Here is a 23,855-nt window from a genome sequence, read left to right as displayed (position 1 = left end):
AAATCTTCATCACTTTTTAGCAAATTTGATCTTTTTTTTTTGGTGTCTAATTTTAATTTTTTACTTATTTTTTTCTAGATCTCTAATAAAGAAAACTAACTGACTGAGTAAAAAGTAGGGAATTCACTATTTGGGTAATACATTGTGTTTGTCGGGGGTAACTGGCATTTCGTATTATCGGGTGGGATTGTGTCGGTTCTCGTTACGTCTTCTTCTATAGTGTCCTTCTGTCCCATCACTGCTGTTCTACAGTCTGACATACAGAGTTTGGAATTTGTGTATTTTCTTTTTAAAGGATTCTCAGTTTCTTTTTCTAGTCTGAAGGCTTCCTCTTTCGCACCCATGTTATGCGTAGGCCTAGCAAGGAGTATGTGAGATTGTGACGAAATAAAATCAATTTGAATTTGAAAAAATAAGACTGCCCTGACTGTTTTTATAGTGTTTTTTGTGTAATTTATTTATTTATCTGTTTATGTATTTTTAATTTTCAAGTTTTGAATTTAGTAAGGATGCAGGTGTTTTTAACAAATTGCTCTACTAGGCTTAAGTCATGGTATATTATTACATTTGTAAACTGTAACGTGTCATTTCCAGTCCTAATAAAGATTATCTGTATAAAGGACGAAACATCGGCGTTTCTTCTGAAATAATATAAGTTTTTTATTTGATATTGCGGGTTTAGCAACACTTTCTCAATTTAAAACTAAGGGCGGTAAACTTTATTGATTAAAATTACATACACAGTGTATTTCTGTCAATACTAGTTTTATAAAGAGACTAATTTGAGTCTATCGCTATATTATTATGTAAGCTATAACGTTTGGTAATAGCTGTCTGAAACACCCCATAGGGTGGCCTGATTTAACCAGAGATGTAGAGGGTGTGACATGACTTGCTTTATGTATGGAAGAGTTTTTGGTGGTAAATAGTTATTTTTTGAATGTTTCAATTTAAAACAAAAAATTGTGCTTTTTCTGTTTTGAAATATATAATATGTAAATTGGATTTTTAGAGGACCGACGACGCTCAAACTTTGGCCAACTTGACGCAAACCAACTATTCTTGGGAAATTTGCCTCATATCGCGAAAGAAGAAGAACTAAGGGAGATATTCGAGGAATTTGGCGCAGTATTAGATTTGAGAATTCACAGCAAACCATCTCCGAACGGCGTCAAGCCCCAGGGAGGTCGTGCACCACCGAATTACGGATTTATCACGTACGAAAGCCAACAGTCTATTGTCGCTTGTTTGGCTGCCAGAGTAAGTCATTCGGTTAATTTTTTCATGTTGATTCTAATAATGTATCGGTTTTTAGCCCATCTACTACCCAGTAAGAGACGATAGTAGCGGTACACAACTGAACATTGAAGAAAAAAAGAATAAAGATAGAGACGGTCGACCGTCGTTTGGTGGAAACGGACCTAGACCTGACAGGTTAGTTATTAAATAAGGTTTTAAGTTTTTACTCATTTGTGATTTATCTAAGAACTTATTCCATTGTATTTCATTAGTTTCAGATCGGGTGGTCGAGGTGATCAATCCAGGAGAGGAATGGGCCCTGGTGGTCCTCGCGGCTCTCAAGGTGGAAACAGACAAGGACAGGACAGATATTACTCCAGGTAAGGCAACTTCTTATTTACAAATGATAATATTTCAAATTTTAATATCTGTTGTTACCAACTGATTCAAAATTATTACCTTTCCATTTACATTCAAAACAAAATGGTAGCGGGTTAAACAAGTTATTTTATTTCATAACTTTCGGGAATCTCATTTTACAGAATCAAATCTACTTACTAATTAAAATACAGGTAGTACTGTAGAGGTATTTATTTATTGTAGTATTATAGGTATATATTTATTATATATTATAGAAAAAAGTTTAATCCAAATCCTTTGGGAGTTCCTTGGGGGTTTCATTGGGAGAACCATTTTCATTTCTTAAACATTTGTCTTTTGAATTAATTTTTAGAAAAAAATAACCTTAGTTTGTAGAGGCTTGTAACCACCATAAATCGATTTAGTTATTGATTTTTAATATATGGACAAAAAATTCTTAACATTTCAGTTGTCTATCTGTTGTTTATTTGTAATATGAATCCAAATGTTTTAGATTGGATATAAATAGAGAAAGTCGCATAAGAATTAACCAAATTTAATATTTATTTGGCTTTACGTGAGATCTGCTAATAGTTTTTTAGTGAATATGCCTCTCGGAAGATATTTGTCAGAAGATCTTCGTACAAAAATAGTTGATGCACACCGGTGTACAAGTGGACATAAGCAAAATGCCTAGTTTGCATAAATCTGTTGTAAGCAAGGCAATTTCTAATTTTAAAGCACGAAATTAGTTAAAGAGCATTAAAAAAAGTGGTCATCCAAGCAAAACAACTAAAATAATTGAAATGATCATTAAAAAAAGTTGCACAGTCTGATACCCACAAATCGGCAAATAAATTTTTAAATGAATTGCCTGGTTTTAATGTTAGTTCTAAGAATGTTAGTACAAAGACATCTAATGGAAGCAAGGATTATTAAGTAGAAGAGCTGCTAAAAAACCGCAGCAAGAACCAGAAGGCCCAACTAAACTTTGCGAAAAAAAATTGCATTGGACAACCAACGACTGGAAAAAAGTTGTTTTTACTGATTTAAACGAATTGAACAAATGTTGCAATCCTTGCGATGGTAAAAAAAAAATTGTTTCTCAGTGAAAAAATGAAAAAAGTCATTTTTGGTGACTTTGGCGCCCTCTAACTTTTCGAATTTTGGTTCTACAGCTTTGGGCCCATGAGATGAATTGTAGAGCACAAAAAGCTCTACATTTTATGTTCAATAAGTTTTTCTGCACGACTCACTGTTTAGCCGCAAAATCGATTTGAAAAACTTTTTGAGTTTCCCAAAAAGGGGGGGGGGGTTGACTCTCAATTCCGAGGACTTAAGCTTTTCTTCGGGAATACAATCGACCCTCAAAAAAATTAGCGACTTGGATAGTTTTTAAAAGTTCTGGCCTTTTTTAATTACAGATTGACTGTACTACATTTCCTGACGATAATTTACCATTGACCTGGATAAAACCAAAGACCCTAAATATAAATCAAAGATAATTCAAGAATGGTTTTAAACTGCTGATTTTCATTTGGTATAGAATTGCATTACTCTCGGCATATTCAAATAAGACCTAATTTTTTAAAAGTTTATCTACTTTCCGATAGTGTATACTGCGTTCTCGATTTTGGTTGCTGAATATTGATTGGACGCTAGCTTCACACACATGCAAAAATATCTAGAAAAACATCACAAAGTGGCAGTAATAAATACTTCCATTGTAAACATATAAGTATTCTATGTTGTCAAGTTGCTTTTTTATTTATTAACATTTTTGTTAATAATTTTTTATTCTGAAAAGTTTGTTAATTAGTATCAAAGTATAAATTATTAGTTAGCAAATTAAAGTTTTTTTAACATTTTTTAGTTGTTACAAAACACAACACATTCAAAAAATATTCAGTGGTTTAAGATTAATATATAGTGTATGAAAAATTGAAAAATAGATTTGACATAATTGCCTGAGATATGGTGAACTAAACACCTCACCTATGGTTTGCAGCTAGGGAGCTAGGCATATTCTAAGCATTCAATGTTCTAAGAGATTTACTTAAATACAAGCCTATTATGAAAGATCCCCTGTAAACCAAAATAATACTAACTTATATTTAATAAAAAATCTTTAAAAAATTCATCATCTTAGATAGACATTTTAGATAAAAACAAGACATAGAATTTAGGAAAAAGAAAAAAAACGCAAAAACTAATAAATGCAGAAAAGCAGAGAGCACTAATTTAGTAAATAAATATATAATTTATTTTACCTATACATTTTAAAACAGAACCCAAAGGTAGAAAGGGACCACAATTATGCAAACATTCAGTTGATATGGAGATAAATTGCCAAGGTTAAGGTTATATATTCATTCAGTCATTTTAAAAGATATATTCCTATGCTATTATATTCGCGTTTACCCTTCAATTGACATATCTAATACGTTTCGTAAATTTAAAAATTGATAAATTTTGGGTGCTTTGTAGACCGATCGACATTTTTATAGCAAGATAGCCGAATGGTCGATCGTTGAAACGCTGCAAATTTTGATGGCATAATAAAACATTAATGACGCGCCGAAAAACTAATAAATGAATTCTAGATACATTTCTGAACTTAGTTCTAAGATATGTATTTACTAGTCCCTGCATTTAAAATTTTATGAAATTATACCTGTTGTTTGTGTGTATATACTTTAACCCTACGTTAGTGGCGTGGATGACATACGTCACCCCAGGAGATAAAATTCCCAACAACTTCGCTCATTGAATGCTGATAGCAACATCGCTCTCAGTAACTTGCGACTAATAAGCAGAGCACACCGCACTACAATTTCATTGTGGTTATGTCAGTCGATGCGTTGTTATCGTTGGTTGAATTTAAGTAGGACCTCTGTCCTTCGCGCAAGTTTTAGAGACTTTATATTTTTTTGGCCGGCAATATTTTATTAGTAATGGGAATTGAAAATAACTGTCCTTATACTTTTTTTATTTTAGTATAGATATTTTGTTGGCGTAATAGACTAATTTAAGTTAATTTTATAATGTCAGAACAAAAAAAGAGGATTGTGGAATACAGCAAAAATCCTGATGTGTGGCTGAAAATACTAAAAGAGGTGAACCTTTTGCGAGGGAGACATTCTTTTAGAGAGTAACCACCCGTCGAAGTCGAAGCAGAGTATTTATGAAAGTGATTTAGTTCTTTCTGACGATGATAAGGGATTCAATAGCACCAACAGTGTTAGATCTAAATTTTATATTGGTAAAGACGGGATATCTAAGTGGATGAAGATGCGTTGACCAATAAAAATAAGAACACGGGCACATAATATAATTACGCATTTTCCTGGTCCTAGAGGTGATGCAAGAAATGACAAAAAAATAAGTGGAAACTTTAGAACTTTTTGTAAACGACAGGATTATCTTAGTAATTACTACCTGAACCAATATTTACATTGAATATGTACGGGAAAAGTTCAGAAGAGATCGTAAGGAAAACTGATAAAATAGAGATAAGAGCAAGTACCTTGAGATGTTCGCGTAAAAATAGTTCTCTGTTGTAGGGCAACTTAAAAGGAAATCGCCTTGAATCATGCTACTTGACAATAAGTGAGCAACGTTTTCGCTTTATTTTGGGGTGTATAAGGTTCAACTATATCAATGACCGGAATGCTGCTAGGGAGGTTCATAAAATGGGAGCAATCCCTAATTTTTCTTGTTTCAAATATTTCTTTATATTTGAACTATTTGTCAACAGCAAAAAGTGAATACCTCACCTCACAATAGATGAGCAGTTGCTTGCATTTAGAGGCCGTTGCTAATTTCGGCAGTACTTACCCAATAAGCCAAATAAGTATGGGACTAAAACATTTGGCTTAGTCGACGCTAAAATAGCATACATAGTCAAGCTTGAAGCTTGGACATTGTCATGAGAATGATAGAACCAATTCAGTACTCTAATCGGAATAAAACAAGAGATAATTGGTTTACCAGTATCCCATTGGTTAACGAGTTGTTAAACGAAAAAAAACTTACATATGCGGGGACAATTCGAAAAATAAGAGAGAGCTACCCAAGGAAAAAAAATTTGATTTCAATATTTCGCTTTCAAGACAATTGCACCCTGGCTTCCTACAGTTCCAAAAAAATGAAAGTAGTTTTGGTAACTTCTACGATGCATCACGATGATTGCATTGATGAAGAAACAAGAGAACATCGGAAACATGAGCTGATCACTTTTTCCCACCATGGGAATTTGCGAAACCCCAATACAATAAATGGATACAATGAAGAGGACGCGTATCACAAATTCCACGAGAACTTTGTCGCAGAGCTTTTTTACTGTTAGGAGAAGAAGAACCTTCAACATCAACTTTTCCCCAAGAAGAACGAACAGGATCTAAATGGGCGCTGTTTTTCTTGTGGAATGGCTCGAGATAAGACAATAAGAAAATGTGCAAAGTGTCAGAAACGGGCCTGTAATGACTCTCTTAAAGCTATATATTTAGGTTGCGCCGAAACAAACGATTAAAACTTTAAGACTTAATTTTCGTTTTGTGTTTTGCTTTAATAAAATAATATAAATATTACTTGGTAGTAGTGATTATTTATTACCTGATTTCTTATTCCTTAAATTCTGGAGAGTCCGCGGCGGCAGTGTTTTGCGATTTATCCAAGGCATTTGATTGTGTAGATCATGGAATACTGCTGTCTAAGCTCAATAATTATGGCTTTAGAGGTGTGGCATTGCAATGGCTGGAATCCTATCTGTCTTATCGTACCCAAAGAGTTACAGTATCTGGATGTTTATCCGATTCCAGATCCCTTAAAACTAGAGTACCTCAGGGTTCAGTGTTAGGACCACTATTATTTTTGCTCTATGTAAATGATTTGGGTTCATTAAAACTGCAGGGCAAAGTGGTTCAGTTTGCTGATGATACCACCATTTTATGGAATCATAGAGATTCTGATAATGTTAGAGCCCAGGTTTTTAAGGATCTTAAGATTTTATCGGAGTGGTGTGCTGCAAACAGGCTTGTATTTAATGTGGGCAAAACCTTTATTATGGGATTTAAGTGTGACGTTCAGGGCCTTATGTTTAGTGAAAACTTCCCCTTGCAAAACAAAGAAAGCTGTAAGTTCCTTGGTATTACCATTGATGGTCGCCTTCGCTTCGAAGATCATATCCTAAATCTTGCATCAAAATTATCCTCTGGATGCTTTGCAGTAAGAATGGCGGGGCATGAGCTGGGAGGGGTAGTTGCACGTTCAGTGTACTTTTCTCTTATTGAGTCCCACCTTCGTTATGGCTTGCCTTTTTGGGGTTTAAGCAACAAGGGATTATTAAACATAATTTTTGTTATTCAAAAAAAGGCAGTTAGATACCTATGTTCCGCTGGGTTAAGAGATTCTTGTAAACCTCTCTTTATATCCCAAAAAATCCTAACTCTTTTTTCTCTTTTTATCTTAGAAACAGCTACTCTTATTCATAAATGTCCTAAACCTCCCTCTAACACTGGTCATATGACTCGCCAGGTTAACGATTTTCCCTTACCAATCCCTACATCCTCCCTCACCAAGAACTCACTTATATACCTTAGCAAAAAAATTTACAACCATGTTCCTCTATGTATCAGACAAATTTTAGAAGTTAAGAGATTCAAAAAGGAATTAAAATCACTTTTATTATCCAGGGCATATTATAGCCTTGACGATTTTTTCAATGATACCTTTTAACCTGTGCTCTGACATCATTTTAGTGTTTTAGTTTTGTTTCCTGTTAAATAATTTAATTTACTTCTTCTAAATTCTGTTTTATTGACAGCTTTACTTATTTTTTAATGAAATTTATCAAAATGATGCTTTTTTTTCTCAATCTGTTTTGTTATGATTAATTTTGGTAATGTGGTTGATAAAGGTGGTTGATAAACCAGACCATTAAAGACAGTTTAACTAATGCGATAAGCAAATTAAAGGTTAAAGCTCAGAATGCTGTCTAAATATAAATCATCCTGTACAAGTACCTGTTTATAAATGAATTCTTACTGTTTCAGTTGTAATCTCAACTAGACTTTATGTTTATCAATAATGTATCTGTTTATTTCAGAAACCAAGGAAATACGAACAACTACATGCGCCGCTAGGCGCCAAGCAGCGATGTTGCCAAGTCGTTTCTTCCCTATCCCTACCCCCGTGTGTGTTAGTGATTATACGCGTTCGTTCCCCAAAGTCATGTGTGTGCCGCGACCATAATAAAAATACGGACTCGTACGCTCGTCGCCGCTTCGGCCACGTACTTTTTTTTTTGTAACGCTCCTTTTGTCGTTTATTTTTTGTTGTCGGGGTTTTATATTAATACTATTTGTTTACCGAGGCAGTTTAGGCTTGCTATAGAAAATAAACGTGATAATTTGTATCTTTTTGTTTATTTAATTTTTTCGGCGTAGTATAAAAAATAAGTTGTGCGGGAGCAGAGAGCTAGTCATATTAGTTTACTACGTTCAGTTGATTTTTGCATTATAAACGAGTTAAGTTTTTGGTTTTTATTTATTGCTTTTACAAGATCAAAGCTATGATAGTTTTTATTTAAAGACAATTTTGTTAAATGATTAATTATATAACAAACCTTGTATTTGTTTAAACAATTAACCTTTAACTAAGGATTTTAATTTCAAGCTCAATTTTTCTGCCAAATGCAACTGGTTAATTATACTACGACAAGTGATATTTTATGAGGTATTTGCTACAGACCTGAAGACTGTCCGAACACTCAATGTATTCAGTATTTGCTCATTGCTAACTAATTCGAAAGGACAGTTTCGGGTTATATTGTAAAGAAAATCTCAATCAATTAATAATTTTTTACGAAGAACTGTCAATATAAAGTCATTGCAATTGGTTTAGCGAATTTAGTTAATAAAATATCTGGAATGCGGATACATAAGTTAAAAATTGAATGATATTTCTTTATCATAAGCAAACTATTCCTCATTCAATTTAATTATTAAACCTTTCAGATTATTAGATCGTATCTCGATTTTTTACAGTTTTCTAGCCTAATGAAATATAATAAAATTGTTGGTTGTCAACGAACTAATTTTTTTATTAACAATTTAATAGTAAGCAATATTGTCAAAGTAACAGAAATGTCTAGATAGTGATGACAATACTTATGTGATTGCATCTTCTGGAACACTACAAAGTTGTGATAGTATTTTACTTGTGTTTTATTGCACTTTTTTATACGTAATTTTGTTTTTTTTTTACATCGGATGTCAGTAACTTGTATAATCATCTGTAGTAAAACCCTCGAATGATTAACATTGAATAAATGAAGCTGGAAAACGTATTTTTTTTATCACTTATTTGTTATTTGCCCATATTTTAAAAAGTTTTTTATGGCACAAGTGTTTTATGGCATAATGCCGGGTCTACATTAAACCAACAAAACAGCAACTCAATTTTTGCTACAAATTTAAAATTTTTCGTCCACAATATAGATACATGTTTATTGTGCAATATCATAATACAGCTTCCCATACAAATAAAAGAATAAATAAAAAGATAACATTTGCACAAAAGGTAATATTCGCATAAGCGTTCTTCATGATACCACATGAAAAAAAATTAAAACAACTCCAATAACATAATAGAAAGTAAAAAAGAGATAATATGACATATTAATGGTGAATAATATTATTGATCTGCTTACATCAATGCTTCGAGTTTCCTTACAATAATCTTTGAAAGCAGCTCTAGATATTTTAGTAATGTCTAAGAAAACATTAGATTTAAGCAATCAAATATGAATGGCACAATTTGAGTGTCTGTGTCAGTATACGAAACTTTTCTAAATTTCTTGATCTACGGGAATGCATTTCATTTGTGTCAACTATGAAATTTGACAAGTAAGTCGCAATTACAAATCAAGAGTGAATTTAACTAAAGTGAAACAGTTGGAAGAAACTGTTTGTAATGCCCTAGCAATGAATTGAACACGAGTAGAAGTGTCGGGTATGAAACATAATACGGTTACTAATATTTGGAAAAAACATCGGTAAAAATGTTTAAAATATTCCAAAACTAGATATTTCCTGAAGACCAGTAGCGAGAAATGGAATATTTGTAAAAGTATGATGCAAAAACCTATTTTTTTTTACGAAATAATTTACTTTCAGATGGAATCTTCTTTTACATTACATGGGAAACAATTCTTCCGTCGTTCCGTGTTGGTCTCAGGAAAACGAGCCCAGAAGTTTTCAATTCCGGGGCGATCACATTATAGGGCCATTCTTTATTGGTCGTTTAAACGCCCAAAGATACCTTGAGTTGCTGCAAAACCAAGTTCTATCTGTCATTCAAATCCTCCCAGATTTAGACCTAGTATCGGTTTATTTTCAGCAAAAAAAATATTTTTGGTATTTTTTTTACATATAATAAAATAACGATCTTAGTGGGACTGGCAATAGTATCGCCTCCTAGATCTCCAGATTTGTTCTCAAATGACTTTTATTTTTGGAGTTATCATCTTAAGGAGACCATTTACAAAGACCAATTTAGTAGGCTAACAAATTTAGGAGGAGTTGCGAGAGGAAATTGTTGAATATGCCAATTCCATTTCATGGGGTATTTCACATTTTAAAAATCACCAATTTATGATGTAAGATAATGTTTTGGTAATTCAAGGCAAGAGAAGTTACGTTGTTTTATACTTTATGTAACACAAATGCTATTTTGAAGTAGAAAACTTGCAAGCTTACCGTAAAACAATTAATGATTTTTGGGAAAATCTTATTATTTTGTTTCTTCTGTTTAGATTTCTTTCAATTTAAAAGTTAATCAGAATTTATCCAGGCACTCAAAATCGGTCAAAATGCATTTTCAATCAAAATCAAACTTACTCAACAAATCTCTTCTCAGAATCAAACGCTCTCTAAAAAAATCTCTAAATGTGCGTTTAATGAGGTCTCGGTATTTTTTTGTTTAATCATGCGAATAAATTCAAGTTAAATAACGAATATTGTTTTGTTCGATTTCAATATTTATTTTGAAATTAATTTAAGGATCAATTCAGTTAAATGTGACCAAATAACTTTCTTAAGTTTAATTTATTAGCGGATCTTTTTTAAAATGTTTGGAAATATAGTATGTTACAGAAGTAGCAATTTGTAAGAGAAAGTTGTTTTGAACATTTTAAATTTATATGAAAGATTGCTTTTAATTTTTGCTGAAATTGATAAGCTAGTAAAATTTGATGTTGAGAGTCTTTATACAAATATGCCCATCGGAGAAGCCATTAACATCATCAGTGAAAGACCGAGTCAAGACGCAACACTCGCAGAATGCACTGGAAAAAGAGGATGGATCTTTTAGTGGTTTGTCTTCATAATTATTAGTTTTTAGAGTTTCCTTGCTTAAAAATAATTAAAAAAGTCCCTATGAACCTATGTCCGAAAATGTTTAATTTCTAAGATACAGGGTGTTAAAGTTTTATTTTTGTTTTTTTTTTAATAATTTTGGTAGTTATGCAGATATTTGAACGAAAATTGGCATCTGGGGGTTGTTTGATATGGTTAATTCAAATTTAATGTTACAAGGGTTTGCACTTATAGAGGGCGCTACATACACGATTTTTTATACTTTAAAAGCGTTATATCTTTTTTATGGTTGCTTAAATTATTTTTTAAATAAAAAAGTAGATTTATCTATTATTTTTATGGAGAAAAGTTATCTTAGTCGAAGTCGCTACAACACACCGTTTTTGAGATATTTAGGCTTAACATAATAAATGTAAAAGGAATGTTGTGTATAACAAATTCCTAAAGGCAACAGAAATACTATAAAAAATATGTATGAAAAATATCCTAATCGTGTTATCCCGCATCATACGATATTTGTCTCCATCAACGCCTTTGTGACACTGGAAGTTTTCAACAACAAACTACTAGTAACACGAGACCGCGCACAGCAGCAACTCCACGAGTAGAAGAAAATGTGCTTCATGAAATTGAGGAAAATCCTGTAACAAGCACTAGAAAGATTGCTTGAAATTTAAATTTAAGTCCTTCTACGGTTTTCAGAATTTTAAAGAATAACTTTCTATATCCTATCATATCCAGCGGGTACAAGCACTATTACCCCTATCATATCCAGCGGGTACAAGCACTATTACCGACTGATTTTCTGTTAAGACTAAATTTTTGCCGTTGGATGCAAGAACAACAACGGTAAACAAAACAAAACATTGGCAAAAATCCCCAGTTTCTAAGACAAATATTATTTTTAGAAGGTCTTCATCAACATCAATTTTCTCTTAACGTATGGGTTGGAATTGTTGCAGACCATTTGATAGGCCCATTTTTTTGCCATTGAGCTTACTGTAGAAGTTTATCGTCATTTCCTCGAACACGAATTGCCCATACTTTTGGAGAATGTTCCATTGCAGTTAAGATTGCAAATGTACTTCATGCACGATGGAGCTTGGAAGCCTCATTTCAGTTTAGTTGCACGTGAATATTTGAACACAGTGTATCCGAATCGTTGGATAGGCCGACGAGGAACTGAACCTTGGCCTCCCAGATCTCTTAATTCCTTGGGCTTTTTCCTTTGGGGTCACCTTAAACATTTGGTTTATGCAACCCCAGTAGATACTGTGGAAGAATTACGAAATCGCATCCTGTAAAACAATTAATATTTGATCGAGTTCGCCAATCGATGCGCCGTAGAATAGAGGCCTGTATTGCAGTTAGGATTTCACATTTTGAGCAACTGTTATAACTTATGTTCTACCAAGTGGCTTTTTTAAAAGTAGATATTTGTCGTAAGAACTTTGGGTAATTTTTTTTTACTAAATAAAAAATATTTTGTAACAAAAAATATAAAATAAAATTTAATAAAACATTGACATTAATTTCGAAGTTTCAAAAGAGCATTGAATAGTGAATGAAAACTCCAGATTCCATGTTTAAAGCTGATGATATCTCGAATCTAAAACGTTAAAATGTAATGCATTTATTAATTTAATTCCAACAATTTCGAAAACGCTGGCTCGTGTGGCGCGACTTTGGCCAGGATATCTTTTTTACGTGAAAGTGATAGATAAATGTATTTTTTTATAAAAAGAAAATATTTAAGCAACTATAAAAACATTATCACGCTTTAAAGTATAGAAAACCGTGTATGTAGAGCCCTCTACAAGTGAGAACCCGCGTAACATTACATTTTAATTCACCATACGAAAAACCCCCAGATACCAATTTTCGTTCAAATATCTGCATCACTACCAAAATTATTAAAAAAAAAACGAAAATAAAAATAAAACTTTAACACCCTGTATCTTATTTGCGGACATAGGTTTATAGTGACTTTTTTTATTACTTTTAAGCAAGGAAACTCCCCCTGATTTTTTTCGAAATAATAATGAAACGCCCTGTATACGCGGAGGATTCAAGGAGCATGCTATAAGGACAGCTTAATCTAAATCCAATGTGTGGCTATGATAAGTCGATGAAACAATTATTGTATTAAATATTTTTATATATAATTATTTGTAATTAAAATATTATTTGGAACAAAAACGATACAAATGTGAGCAAACTTTCGGAAGCCACCACAATTAAGTTCACGATAGAATTGGAAACTGAGGCAGCACTGCCTTTCTCAGAAGTTCTTGGAAAGAAAAACGATGGACGGTTAAGGACATCAGTCTATCGCAAAACAACACCCACAGAATAATATCTACACTACAACTCCAATAATCAATCAAAGGTAGAAATCATTAAGACTCTGTATATAAGGGCAGCCACAATACCCAACAACAATGTTGACTTTAGTAGGAAACTATATAACTTAACCAAAGACTTTACGCCCCTGAATTTTGTCGTAATATTAAAAAAAACACTCTGTATATCTTTAATAAATACTATATTACAAATCCGTAACATATTATTTATTGGAGACGTAGAACTACAGTTATTTATATAAAATAGAACTTATTACCTTAAGGAAAATATATTCTTTAAAATCACAGCTCCTGTATTTCGCATCATTTATGATAAAATACGTGAACATAACCGCCTGATTCTATTTTCCCGTGCAGAGCATTTGAAACTCAAATGTTTTTAAGTGTGTGACACCAGATAGGAAAATTCTTTATTTTTTTAACCTACAAGAATAAAACATTTTTCATAAACGGTTTTCAATCATTTCAGAATTTAAAATGTGATGATTCCACAGGTGACCAGATGTTTGAGGCATATTCCAGAGGTGGCTTCACGAGGCCATTATGGTGTTTAATGATGGTCCTAATCTTAAAATTCTTACTGTTCCGCGCTACAAAAGACAAATAACGATAAGCCTTATTAAATATTTCATTACAACGAGAATTAAATTTCGTGTAGGCCTAAAATATTATTATCAAATCTCTGATAACGTTCCTTGGCATCACCAATTTAGTAATCCTCAATAAGATGGTTGGCCTTACGGGTATGAGAGACCACTGCATATTTTTTATCATTAGGACACATCTGATTATTTTTAAATCAACACGACACATAATTTTTCAACTTTATAATATCCTCTCTAACAGATATTATTATTTATTTGACAAACAATTACCAACCTTAACCACATTAATTCTTAAGAGCCTTTTTTTAACAGCCAAAATTAACAAATTAATTTCAGAGTGTACAATGATTTATCTTGTCGAATGCCTTCTCGCAATCCCTGTATAGGACATCCAACTGCTCCTTTGACTCGGTTGCCCGAGAGATTTCTTCTGAGAGGATGCAAGGATTTCTAATTGTGGATTTGTGACTAATAAAACAGTGCCGACACTTGCTTACACTTTGTTCGCTATTGGTTGAATACTGAGACGCAGAGAGCATTGCAGGATCATCTGCATCTGCCCTTTTGCAGTGATTTCAATGAATTGTGCGTATTTTTTAAGTGGTCGCTTGTGCGGATAATTTTGCATTAGGCATTGAATATTTTGCCTAATAGCAATATATTACTTAAATGACTATAATTTCTTTTTGGGATACAAATATTAAATTCGCCTAACAGTAAAATTCAACTTTACTGCCCGGGTGCTCACCTTAAAAAGGTCCTTATTAATGAAGGCCTTATTGTTGCAAAAAAGTGGCATTAAAAAATCGTCATTGATTTCGTTCTATGGCTTTAAATAAATCAAAAAAAAAAAGTTGAAAATTCGGTAAAGGAAGAAGAAAAAAAAATCTACGAAAATAATAGAAATTTTTCAATCGGCTTTTGTTTAAAAAATTGTTTATTAATTATGTCGTAATTTAACAGATCTTGTATTTTTTAATTTTTCGGAGATCCCAATGGTATATTGTTCCTTTTACAAAGTTTCTTGGTGAGACCTACTAAAATTAATTAACTTACTTTTTAACGCAAAATTTGACACCTCAAAAATAACTTTTTCAGCCTTAGACTTAAAGACTCAGATTATTAAAAGACATTTTTATAATATCTTGTGCTATATATGAGTTTTGTTAGAGCTAAGGAAATACTGACATAATTAAGGTAAAAAGCCTTAATATCATGCTTTAAATTAAATGGATGGAAATAAAAAAAAATCTAGCTAGGTTTACCATAATAAAGCAGTAGCAAACAGTTTAAACATATATCATTCTAATTTTATGCGGTTTACTATATCTAAATATTACTATCAGCAAAATATTAACCACATACTATTAAAGATGCATATAGTTGTTTACAAAAAAGCTGCAATTTCTTATCGAGTTCCCACAATAATCATATATAAATTCTCACTTAACTGGATACCCACACTTATTTTTCCAGTTTCTTGCTATAAAGTTCCAAACAATGTCATTTAACAACAAAGATTTATTATTGTTATTTGACCGCCCTAAAGAACCAGTTTTTGTGCCAAAAGGAAATCAACAAGCTGTTTTCGAGGTCCCCGCCAATTTTCTTAGTGACAAATATCGTCCTATTGGAGTTCAAGTGGTAAGAATTATATAAAACTTTTATTATTATTGAAATTGTTTTACAGTTGTAGCTATGCATTTTCTAATTTCTATAGGTAGATCGCTTTGGAGACGATGCAAAGGAACGCATTAGAGTTAACGAAACAGCAATACCTCCCCTTGGGGATATTTTAGAACTGGGAAGGGAAGATAATTTTTCGCTTTTTATTGCCAAGCATCGTAGGTTAGCTGGAAAGCTAATTGATATATTTTTAGGAGTAAGGTAAATTATAATTTTAAGTAATATTTTTCTGCCCAATTTGCATTATATTTTTAACAATAAAACATTCTTTCTTCTTCTTAATCATAATAACTTGACAGGTGTATTTATGATACAGTTCAATTGATTTAGAAAGATATTTTAAATGGCTCTTCTGACTGAGAATTTTGCCACCTACTTTGATTCGAAAATAAAAGCTTCCTGCGGTTCTAAGAACAGTTTCTAATGGGTTCGTACATCCACCAACAATTTGAAGAAATGAGTCTTTCCAATCCATCAATAAGATTTATCTTTCTTGTTTAGCTCTGTCATGGCTGATCTGGTTATTAAATTGAATGTGTCGTCTTTCTTATGATCTTGCCTTGCACATCCATCAGGGTTTTCTATCAAGACTTCTGGTAAAACAAACTGCTAATTAGTTGACAATTACCAATCATCTTTTTATGGGTCATACAATTTAAATTATAACATACAATATAATTTATTGACCTAATAAATGTGATGTTAAAAAAATGTTGGGCCAATTCACCTATTGTTATTTATTTTAAACCTAACTAATTTTTTCCCTTGCTATATACCACTGGCGTCATCTCATACTAGCGATTCCGCTAATCTATTCTAATCGATAAGTTCTGCTCTGGCTGTTTTCTTTTATCATTTTTTTTCGTCGCTAGTTCTTTTCTACCTAATCTTAATATCTACATATCTATTCCGGGCCCTCCAAATGACTCTTTGACAATACTGTATCCTATCGCAGTTTGAAAATCGGATACTTGGTCTTCTTTGTCCTTCTTATAGCCTCTCTGATGAGTCTAATGCCATTAACTCGCTCCTTTATTTTTTCCCATTCAGCTTCTACTATTCTACCTTTCTTGACTACCTACTTTCCCTTTTATACATAAGACTATTCTCTTTGCCTCCAGAAATCCTCGGCCCCATTTTCTTTCATTACCAATTGACATTTTATACCATAGGTACTTACTTTATCCTCTGTCCTTCTACAATTCCCTCTATTATGCACTTCCACTCGTATTTATTCTTCAAGATTTTTTCTAGTGCTTCTACTATCCACGGCATTCGTTTTTGCTCATCTTCTTTCATTCTCCCGAACTAACCGTCAGTATAATTCAGAGGGCTCAGAGCCATGCTTTCTTCCAAGTCTTTATGAATAGCTTTTAATCAAGGTTTTTTTTTTAACATAACGTTACACTTAACGTAAAAAAGTTGTACTTTATTTCAAGAAGTTTTATCCTATTGCAATAAAAATCTTGCTTTTATCACATTAAGTATTTTCCATCTATTTTTTTCAACACTACGTTCTTTGATTGCCTTGTTATTACTTATTTTATCCTGTCCGCATGTTTTTTTGACTTTTACAGCTATTGTATTATTTCCGATTCATGAAATTTTTCTGTCTCTAGACTCTCCCTCAGTTCCCCTATCCTTCCTTCCCACTCATCTCGTTGCTAAGCTTTCCTAATATTTAAACTTAGGTGGTATTTATTGAATAGATGTTCCTATTTTTTCCCTTAATCGTATCTCCTTTCTCCCTCCCAGATTTCTTATTCTATTGATTTATTAATTTCATATCTAAACAATCCTGCCTCAGCTTCGCTCAAAGCTTCCGGTATGCGAGGTGATCTTCTTTCTACCTCATCTTTTTTCATTCTAATTAGTTCTTTGTAGTTCCTGTTTTGCTAGGTGTGCAATTTTTTATTACTTTTATCTCTTTTTGGTAAAGTCATTTGATTAGCCCGTACTGACTTTCTTTTTTAATATTATGTAGACTCAGCTATAGGTTGAGTTGGTTATTTAAATTTTTTGTTGCAAGCTATTACGGTTTTTCTTTTTCCTCTGATATTCTGGTTAGCTTGTTCTGAGGAAGAAGGTTTCTTGTAAATTTTTAATTTAATTGAACACATTGCATTTTCAAAAATTCATTCATCTGTCAGAAAGTTTTTTTGGGAACTTTCTTGTGTTTAGCAATATATTATTATGCGAGTGACTCGGGTTATATTAAAACTGTATGACAATATTTTTTAATAAACCTTTATTTGTAGTTCCGCCCAAGATCTGCTTTCAGTAGCCGTATACGCAAGAGACCGAGTAAACCCCTACCTTTTTAACTACGCTCTTTCTGTTGCCCTACTTCACCGAGACGATACCCAAGATGTCGACCTTCCATCAGTCATCCGGTTCTTTCCAGATAAGTTTATTGACAGTAAAGCATTTGCTAAAATTAGGGAAGACTCTGTGGTAGTCCCCCAAGAATCCAGACTACCCATAGAAATACCTAAAGATTATACTGCATCAGACTTGGAAGAAGAGCATCGATTGGCTTATTTTAGGGAGGATATTGGGATAAATCTCCACCATTGGCACTGGCATTTGGTTTATCCGACCGAAGGGTCCCAACAGGTGGTAAATAAAGATAGAAGAGGTGAATTGTTTTATTACATGCACCAACAAATATTGGCGAGGTATAACTTTGAAAGATTGTGTAATAAGTTGGCTAGGGTACATCGTTTGTTGGATTGGAAGCAGCCTATTAAAGAAGCGTATTTTCCAAAATTAGATAGTTTAGTGGCTAGTAGGTATGTGTTTCATAAAATATATCTTAAACTTAGATGTATTTGATTCATATTTTTTAGGCCTTGGCCTTCCCGGGTAATCAACCAAAGACTGTCCAACGTAAAAAGGGTAGTTGATGATATCAACTTAGATGTTGATGATATGAAAAGATGGTCTGATCGGATTCTGGAAGCAGTTCATTCTGGATTTATCACTGACTCTAGAGGCAACCAAGTTACATTAGACGAGATGACAGGTACGTTTCAATTAGAGTTTAGATTTTTTTACCTGATGTTCTCCGGAGTTTTTTAGTCAGATTGCACCTGTTAACTAGGTTCCATAAGCAACAATTTGCTAAATTTTTAAATAAGCTGCTTCTTAAGACTGTATTATATTTATTCATATAGGTATATACTTTTAAGGTGTATGTCCATTTTGTCATTTAAAAAAAAATTGTAAAAACAGTTATTGGTGCCAAATGGCTATAGTATATATAGTACGAAAGCCTAAAGCCCCGGAGGATATATTTGATGAGAAAGGCCTGGCCTGGTAGGCATTGTAAAATGAATAAGCGATGTCAGTTAGCAGAGAAAATGAGGTTTGCGAGAAAAATTCTTCGTCGTATAATGTCTGCAAAAATTTGCAAATAACTTACCCTCATTTCAGTAATTAAACAATGTTCCAAGTTCCTATTTTTCAAAAACGATAAGTGTCAGTGAACGGTTAAAGAGGTTCTGTTCTATCCTGTAATACCTTGTAGTACGTTTTCGCCATGGGCCACCATGTATAATCCAAGATAACAGAATAAGTGAAATATTGCTGTGTGGTTTCGTTGGAATGAATTTTTAATCTCCGGTTGAGGTTGATCCAATCGGAAGTTTGGGTATTTGTCATAAATAGAATTTATAAATTATGTCCTAAGATTTTTGAAGTTGTATGTTGTAAGTGAAAAACTGAAATAAATTTCAATAAAAGATTCCTGGTTTTTACTTTCTTGCTATATTTTTTCATCTAACTTTTTACTTGAACCAATAATTTCGTTAAACTCTCCAATATTCCTGTAGGTTAAGAGAATAGTTTCTTTTTAGTCAAAAGGGAATAGTTACTTCTTAGTTTTCTGGTGGATTTTTTCTTGAATATTGTCTGGAAGAAAGTATTTGCTTCACGAGAAGGCCTTATCTAACGAAAGTCAAAGCAACAGTTTTGCCAGCTGCTGATTTTTTAAAGGGAACCAGGGCTGATGATTAGATTTAGTTAAGAAGTAAGAGCAAAAAAGTACTGGGCCTACTCGAGATAGTGAGGGTGAACAACAACAAAAAATCATTTTTCTCGGATCAAATTTGCTATCCTATTCTGTCCTGATGGCACTAGCTGTTCGGAGTGACTATACTTGTTTTTGTTTCGGTAGGTATAGACATTCTTGGAAATATGGTTGAGGCCACCATGCTATCACCAAACCCGGCATTTTATGGCGATCTTCACAATACCGGACACACCTTGCTTTCATATATCCACGATCCGGATCACCGCCATCTTGAATCATTTGGTGTTATGGGAGATACAGCCACCGCCATGCGTGATCCAATCTTCTATAGATGGCACAGCTATATTGACGATATATTCCAGGTGCTGTTTTCGGCAACTGATCGTTAGCTATATGTACATTAAATTATGGTTTATAGCGGTTCAAAAATACACTACCAAGATATACTGAAGCCCAGCTAAATAATCCAGGAGTAACCATAACTGATATTAAAGTACAGATACCTGGGCAAAGGGAAAATGAGCTGCAGACATTCTGGCAACAGTCTGATGTTGATCTTTCTCGCGGCATGGACTTTCAACCTAGAGGACCTGTTTTTATTCGTTTCACGCATTTACAGAATATAAACTTCACTTATACTATCAAAGTACGTTAATGTATCTCAAGTATTTAGATCTTATTTTATAATTTGGAATTTCTTAGGTTAACAGCAACTCTTCCCGCCAAGGTACCTGCCGCATATTTTTAGCTCCAAAGTTTGACGAACAAGGTAATCCGTGGTTGCTTAGAGACCAAAAAGCTATGTTTATTGAACTTGATAAGTTTAAAGTCAACTTGAAACAAGGAGAAAATTCTATTGTCCGACAATCAACTGACTCATCGGTCACCATACCATTTGAGCGTACTTACCGAGATTTAGATACAAGCAGGTAAGTTTTTAAAAGATATGTTTTTTTCTTTTTCAAATGCTTTTTCATCTTTAATCTTCCTGTGTGGATACTTAGCACTTGATTATTTGATAAATACTTAATTATTTGATAATAACTTATAAAAACTTTTTTAAACGAAACACAATTTCTCCCTTTAAGATATAAACAGCGTTAATTATTCCTTATGGGGTATCCTAAAGTCTTTACATAATAGAAAATCAAACATTAGATTCTAGTCTGAAACGCTATTCAAACACTGGATTATGAAGGACGTTTCGTTCAGTGGCTTAACAGATTTTAGTTTCGCTTATAACTAAGCTTAAAATTCTTTTTCTATCAATATGTGTTATTAAAAACTCTTATTGATAACTTAAACCTTAAGTCGTAAATAACAGTGTTCGATCCGTAAAGAAATACAAATTATTGGTACACTTTGATACAAATATTAAATATATATACAATACAAATTATTGATAGCCTAAAACCTGTTTTTTCTTAATTGGTTCATCTAGTTGATTTATTTTTAAATGTGAAAAGGAAGATTTATTTTACGAAAAAAGCTTGACTTAACATGGATGCATAATCAACAGCATAAGTGATATCAGCTATTAGATTTCCCACTGCTGCTTTAAGAAAATTTGGATTGGTGTTAAGAGATTGTCTAAGAGTTCTGAGAGGTTATCTATCTAAATAACTAGATGAGTCATGGCTTAGTACCATGGAAATTGGGTAGGACATCCATGGAACATGATGTCATTAATGACTTTAAAAGTGCGAAGTAGATTATATAATTGTACCTTGTATATAATCCAACATAGCATAATAGCATCTCTGGCTTTGAGTCGGAACAAATCTAGAATAGATTTTGTGGTTGACGCTGGTTTAAAGTTTCGATATTATTTGGGAGCATGACTGGATAAATGAGTCATCTGGTTCTATAACTCTGAGTGAATCTTGACTGACTACAATATTCCAGCAGGTTCTATCTTCTATCTACGGTCCAAAAGGATGCAAATTTTCGGGCGATCTAATACCATGTTATCCTTCTATTCTGTTCTATTCCTTCTATTTTCAAAATTGTAAGATTGCTCAATATTAACTAATTTTAATAACATCCTTTTATCCAGTCTCACTTTGGCTATCGTAATCAGTTTCATCGGTAACGATTGCATACCTGAGATGTTAAAATGCCTTTCGCACTCCTCAGGTACTTTTACCTTCTCAGAGATTATTATCTGACCTTAATCAATCCTTAATGTTTGAATAGAGTTAGCCTTAAATCCTCGATCCTTAAACTCTTTTTCGATTGCTTTGTATAATTCTTTGGAAAATTAGGATCGATATATTTCTCTAGCTTCATAAAGCTAGAAACTATATTTTGGCTTTTTATCTTTGATTTCATTACTTTTGGTCTCTTTCCGATAGTCATAATATGTTTTTCTACTTTTGTTTCTTTGAAATTGTATTCAGGTCGTCCCTACCGACTATATTTTTCATATCAAGTTTTTGCCCTGTTTATCGCTTCTGTGGATTTCTCCTAATCTTATTTGCCACTTATGTTCCACAATTTGTTATCATTTTTTTGCTTGTACTTATAAATTATTATTCCGTGTCTGATTTCTAATCTCATTAAGTAAGAAGTTACCTCCATTATCTTAGGCTGCAATGAAATGGTCAATTTGGTTACGGAGGACATGGTCGCTCAAAACCTATATCTGCTTGTGATCGTCCTTACGTGGAAAAATAGTTGACAATAGTGAATTGATCGAATATGCTTGATAGTTGATAATGGTTTAAAACCAAATCTTCGCTAATTAACTATAGTATAACATGTTATATAACTATTATATAACATAGTTATTAGTTTTTACAAAGCAAGGTTTTCCTTTTTAGCCCAGTTAATCAGCAAGCCGTATCTCAGTTCAATTTTTGTGGATGCGGTTGGCCTCAGAACATGTTAATTCCGAAGGGAACAGCAGAAGGGTTCGTTTGCCAGCTCTTTATAATGATATCCAATATTAATGACGATGCTATTAATCAAGACATTACCGGACAATGTAACGATGCTGACTCGTACTGTGGCATAAAAGTACGCCTTACTTATTTTCATTAAAAGTATTTACAAAATATTATTTGTATATTTTAGGACAAAAAATTCCCTGACCGTCGTTCTATGGGATATCCTTTTGATCGTATGCCCAGAGATGGAGTGGATACTCTTCAGAAGTTCCTCACTCCAAACATGCGGGTGCAGGATATAACAATTCGTCATCAAAATAAGACTTTTAGACCACGAATTTAACAGATGGCAAGGCTTCTTCTTTATTTTTAGTTTTGTTATATTATGAAAAATAAATTATTGCAGTTTTTATACATTTTCTTAGTGATTTCACCTTATCCCCAAGTCAGTATGGTATGTCTTGGTGTTTGTGTTTGCGGGCGGGGAAACGAAGGAGATACCTAATGACACGTACCAACCAGAAATTGTGTGAAAATTGTTTGGCATTGTAAGTTCATACCTATACAAAAATATCAAGTGGTCGCTGAGTAGAGGGACGAGCGAGCCCACTACATCCTAAGTGTATAGCTACTAAGGTAGGACGCACAGAAATACAGGCCAGCATATAGCTCTGCCTCTCTCACCAACTACGTCACAATAACAGACCGATTAAAATTTCATAAAAATAGTTTTTCGTATATGATGTTAGGAAAAATTATTACAGATTCCCTAGAAGCAAGATTTAACCACTATAGATAAATAAGTGGGGAGAAAGATTATAAACACAGTAATATGATAATACAAATTATCATATTACTGTGTTTATAATCCAAAAAAAAGTTAAAGTTTTTAAGTATCCTTAAATTCAAATTATTTTCAGTTTTAGGTAGCAGATTTAAATATTACTACAGATAATTCCGATACAAATTTAAATACCTCTCAAATTGATCCATATTTTTATGATGCTCCTGAAATAGCTAAAACTGTCCACTTCAATGAAAATGATACGTCTATTTTATTAAATATTTCCGGGTACACTGTATATAAGTATAAGATTCCTAAAGCCGTTTATTGCTATCTTGTAGATTAAATCCTTAACGCCAACAAATCCTAGAAAATAAAATTGTCTAGGAACATGTATGGCAGTATTTAACAACTTCCGATCGTGGTGGTTTTAAATGGCCCAACGAATATACTATTAATATGACTACAAATGCATCAAATTTTTAGAATTCTTAAAGGGAAAGATATGAAAAAAAACTTT

General features: G+C 32.9%; 2 protein-coding genes across 3 annotated transcripts in view; both read left to right on the top strand.

Moving 5' to 3' along the window:
• LOC126736212 (ras GTPase-activating protein-binding protein 2) overlaps window positions 1-8,014 on the top strand; it is a 41,019-nt gene extending 33,005 nt beyond the window's left edge. For both annotated transcript variants that reach the window (XM_050440465.1, XM_050440466.1), the window contains exons 8-11: window positions 1,013-1,260; window positions 1,316-1,434; window positions 1,512-1,619; window positions 7,706-8,014. In XM_050440465.1, coding sequence (XP_050296422.1) covers window positions 1,013-1,260; window positions 1,316-1,434; window positions 1,512-1,619; window positions 7,706-7,742 — 512 coding nt within the window. In that variant the 3' untranslated portion in view covers window positions 7,743-8,014. The remainder of the gene's footprint in view (window positions 1-1,012; window positions 1,261-1,315; window positions 1,435-1,511; window positions 1,620-7,705) is intronic.
• A 7,389-nt stretch (window positions 8,015-15,403) lies between these two features.
• On the top strand, window positions 15,404-22,961 carry LOC126736336 (phenoloxidase 1-like). Its single transcript, XM_050440645.1, has 9 exons — window positions 15,404-15,588; window positions 15,665-15,831; window positions 17,889-18,422; window positions 18,480-18,655; window positions 19,808-20,025; window positions 20,082-20,309; window positions 20,366-20,592; window positions 22,486-22,681; window positions 22,739-22,961. Exons 1-9 carry the CDS (start codon window positions 15,445-15,447, stop codon window positions 22,892-22,894), a joined length of 2,046 nt encoding a protein of 681 aa, XP_050296602.1. The 5' UTR covers window positions 15,404-15,444; the 3' UTR covers window positions 22,895-22,961.
• Window positions 22,962-23,855: the final 894 nt, after the last annotated feature.

Source organism: Anthonomus grandis, chromosome 5, assembly GCF_022605725.1.
Source record: "Anthonomus grandis grandis chromosome 5, icAntGran1.3, whole genome shotgun sequence".
NCBI lineage: Eukaryota > Metazoa > Arthropoda > Insecta > Coleoptera > Curculionidae > Anthonomus > Anthonomus grandis.
Note: the sequence above shows the minus strand (reverse complement) of the source record. Positions and strands in the feature narration are given on the sequence as shown.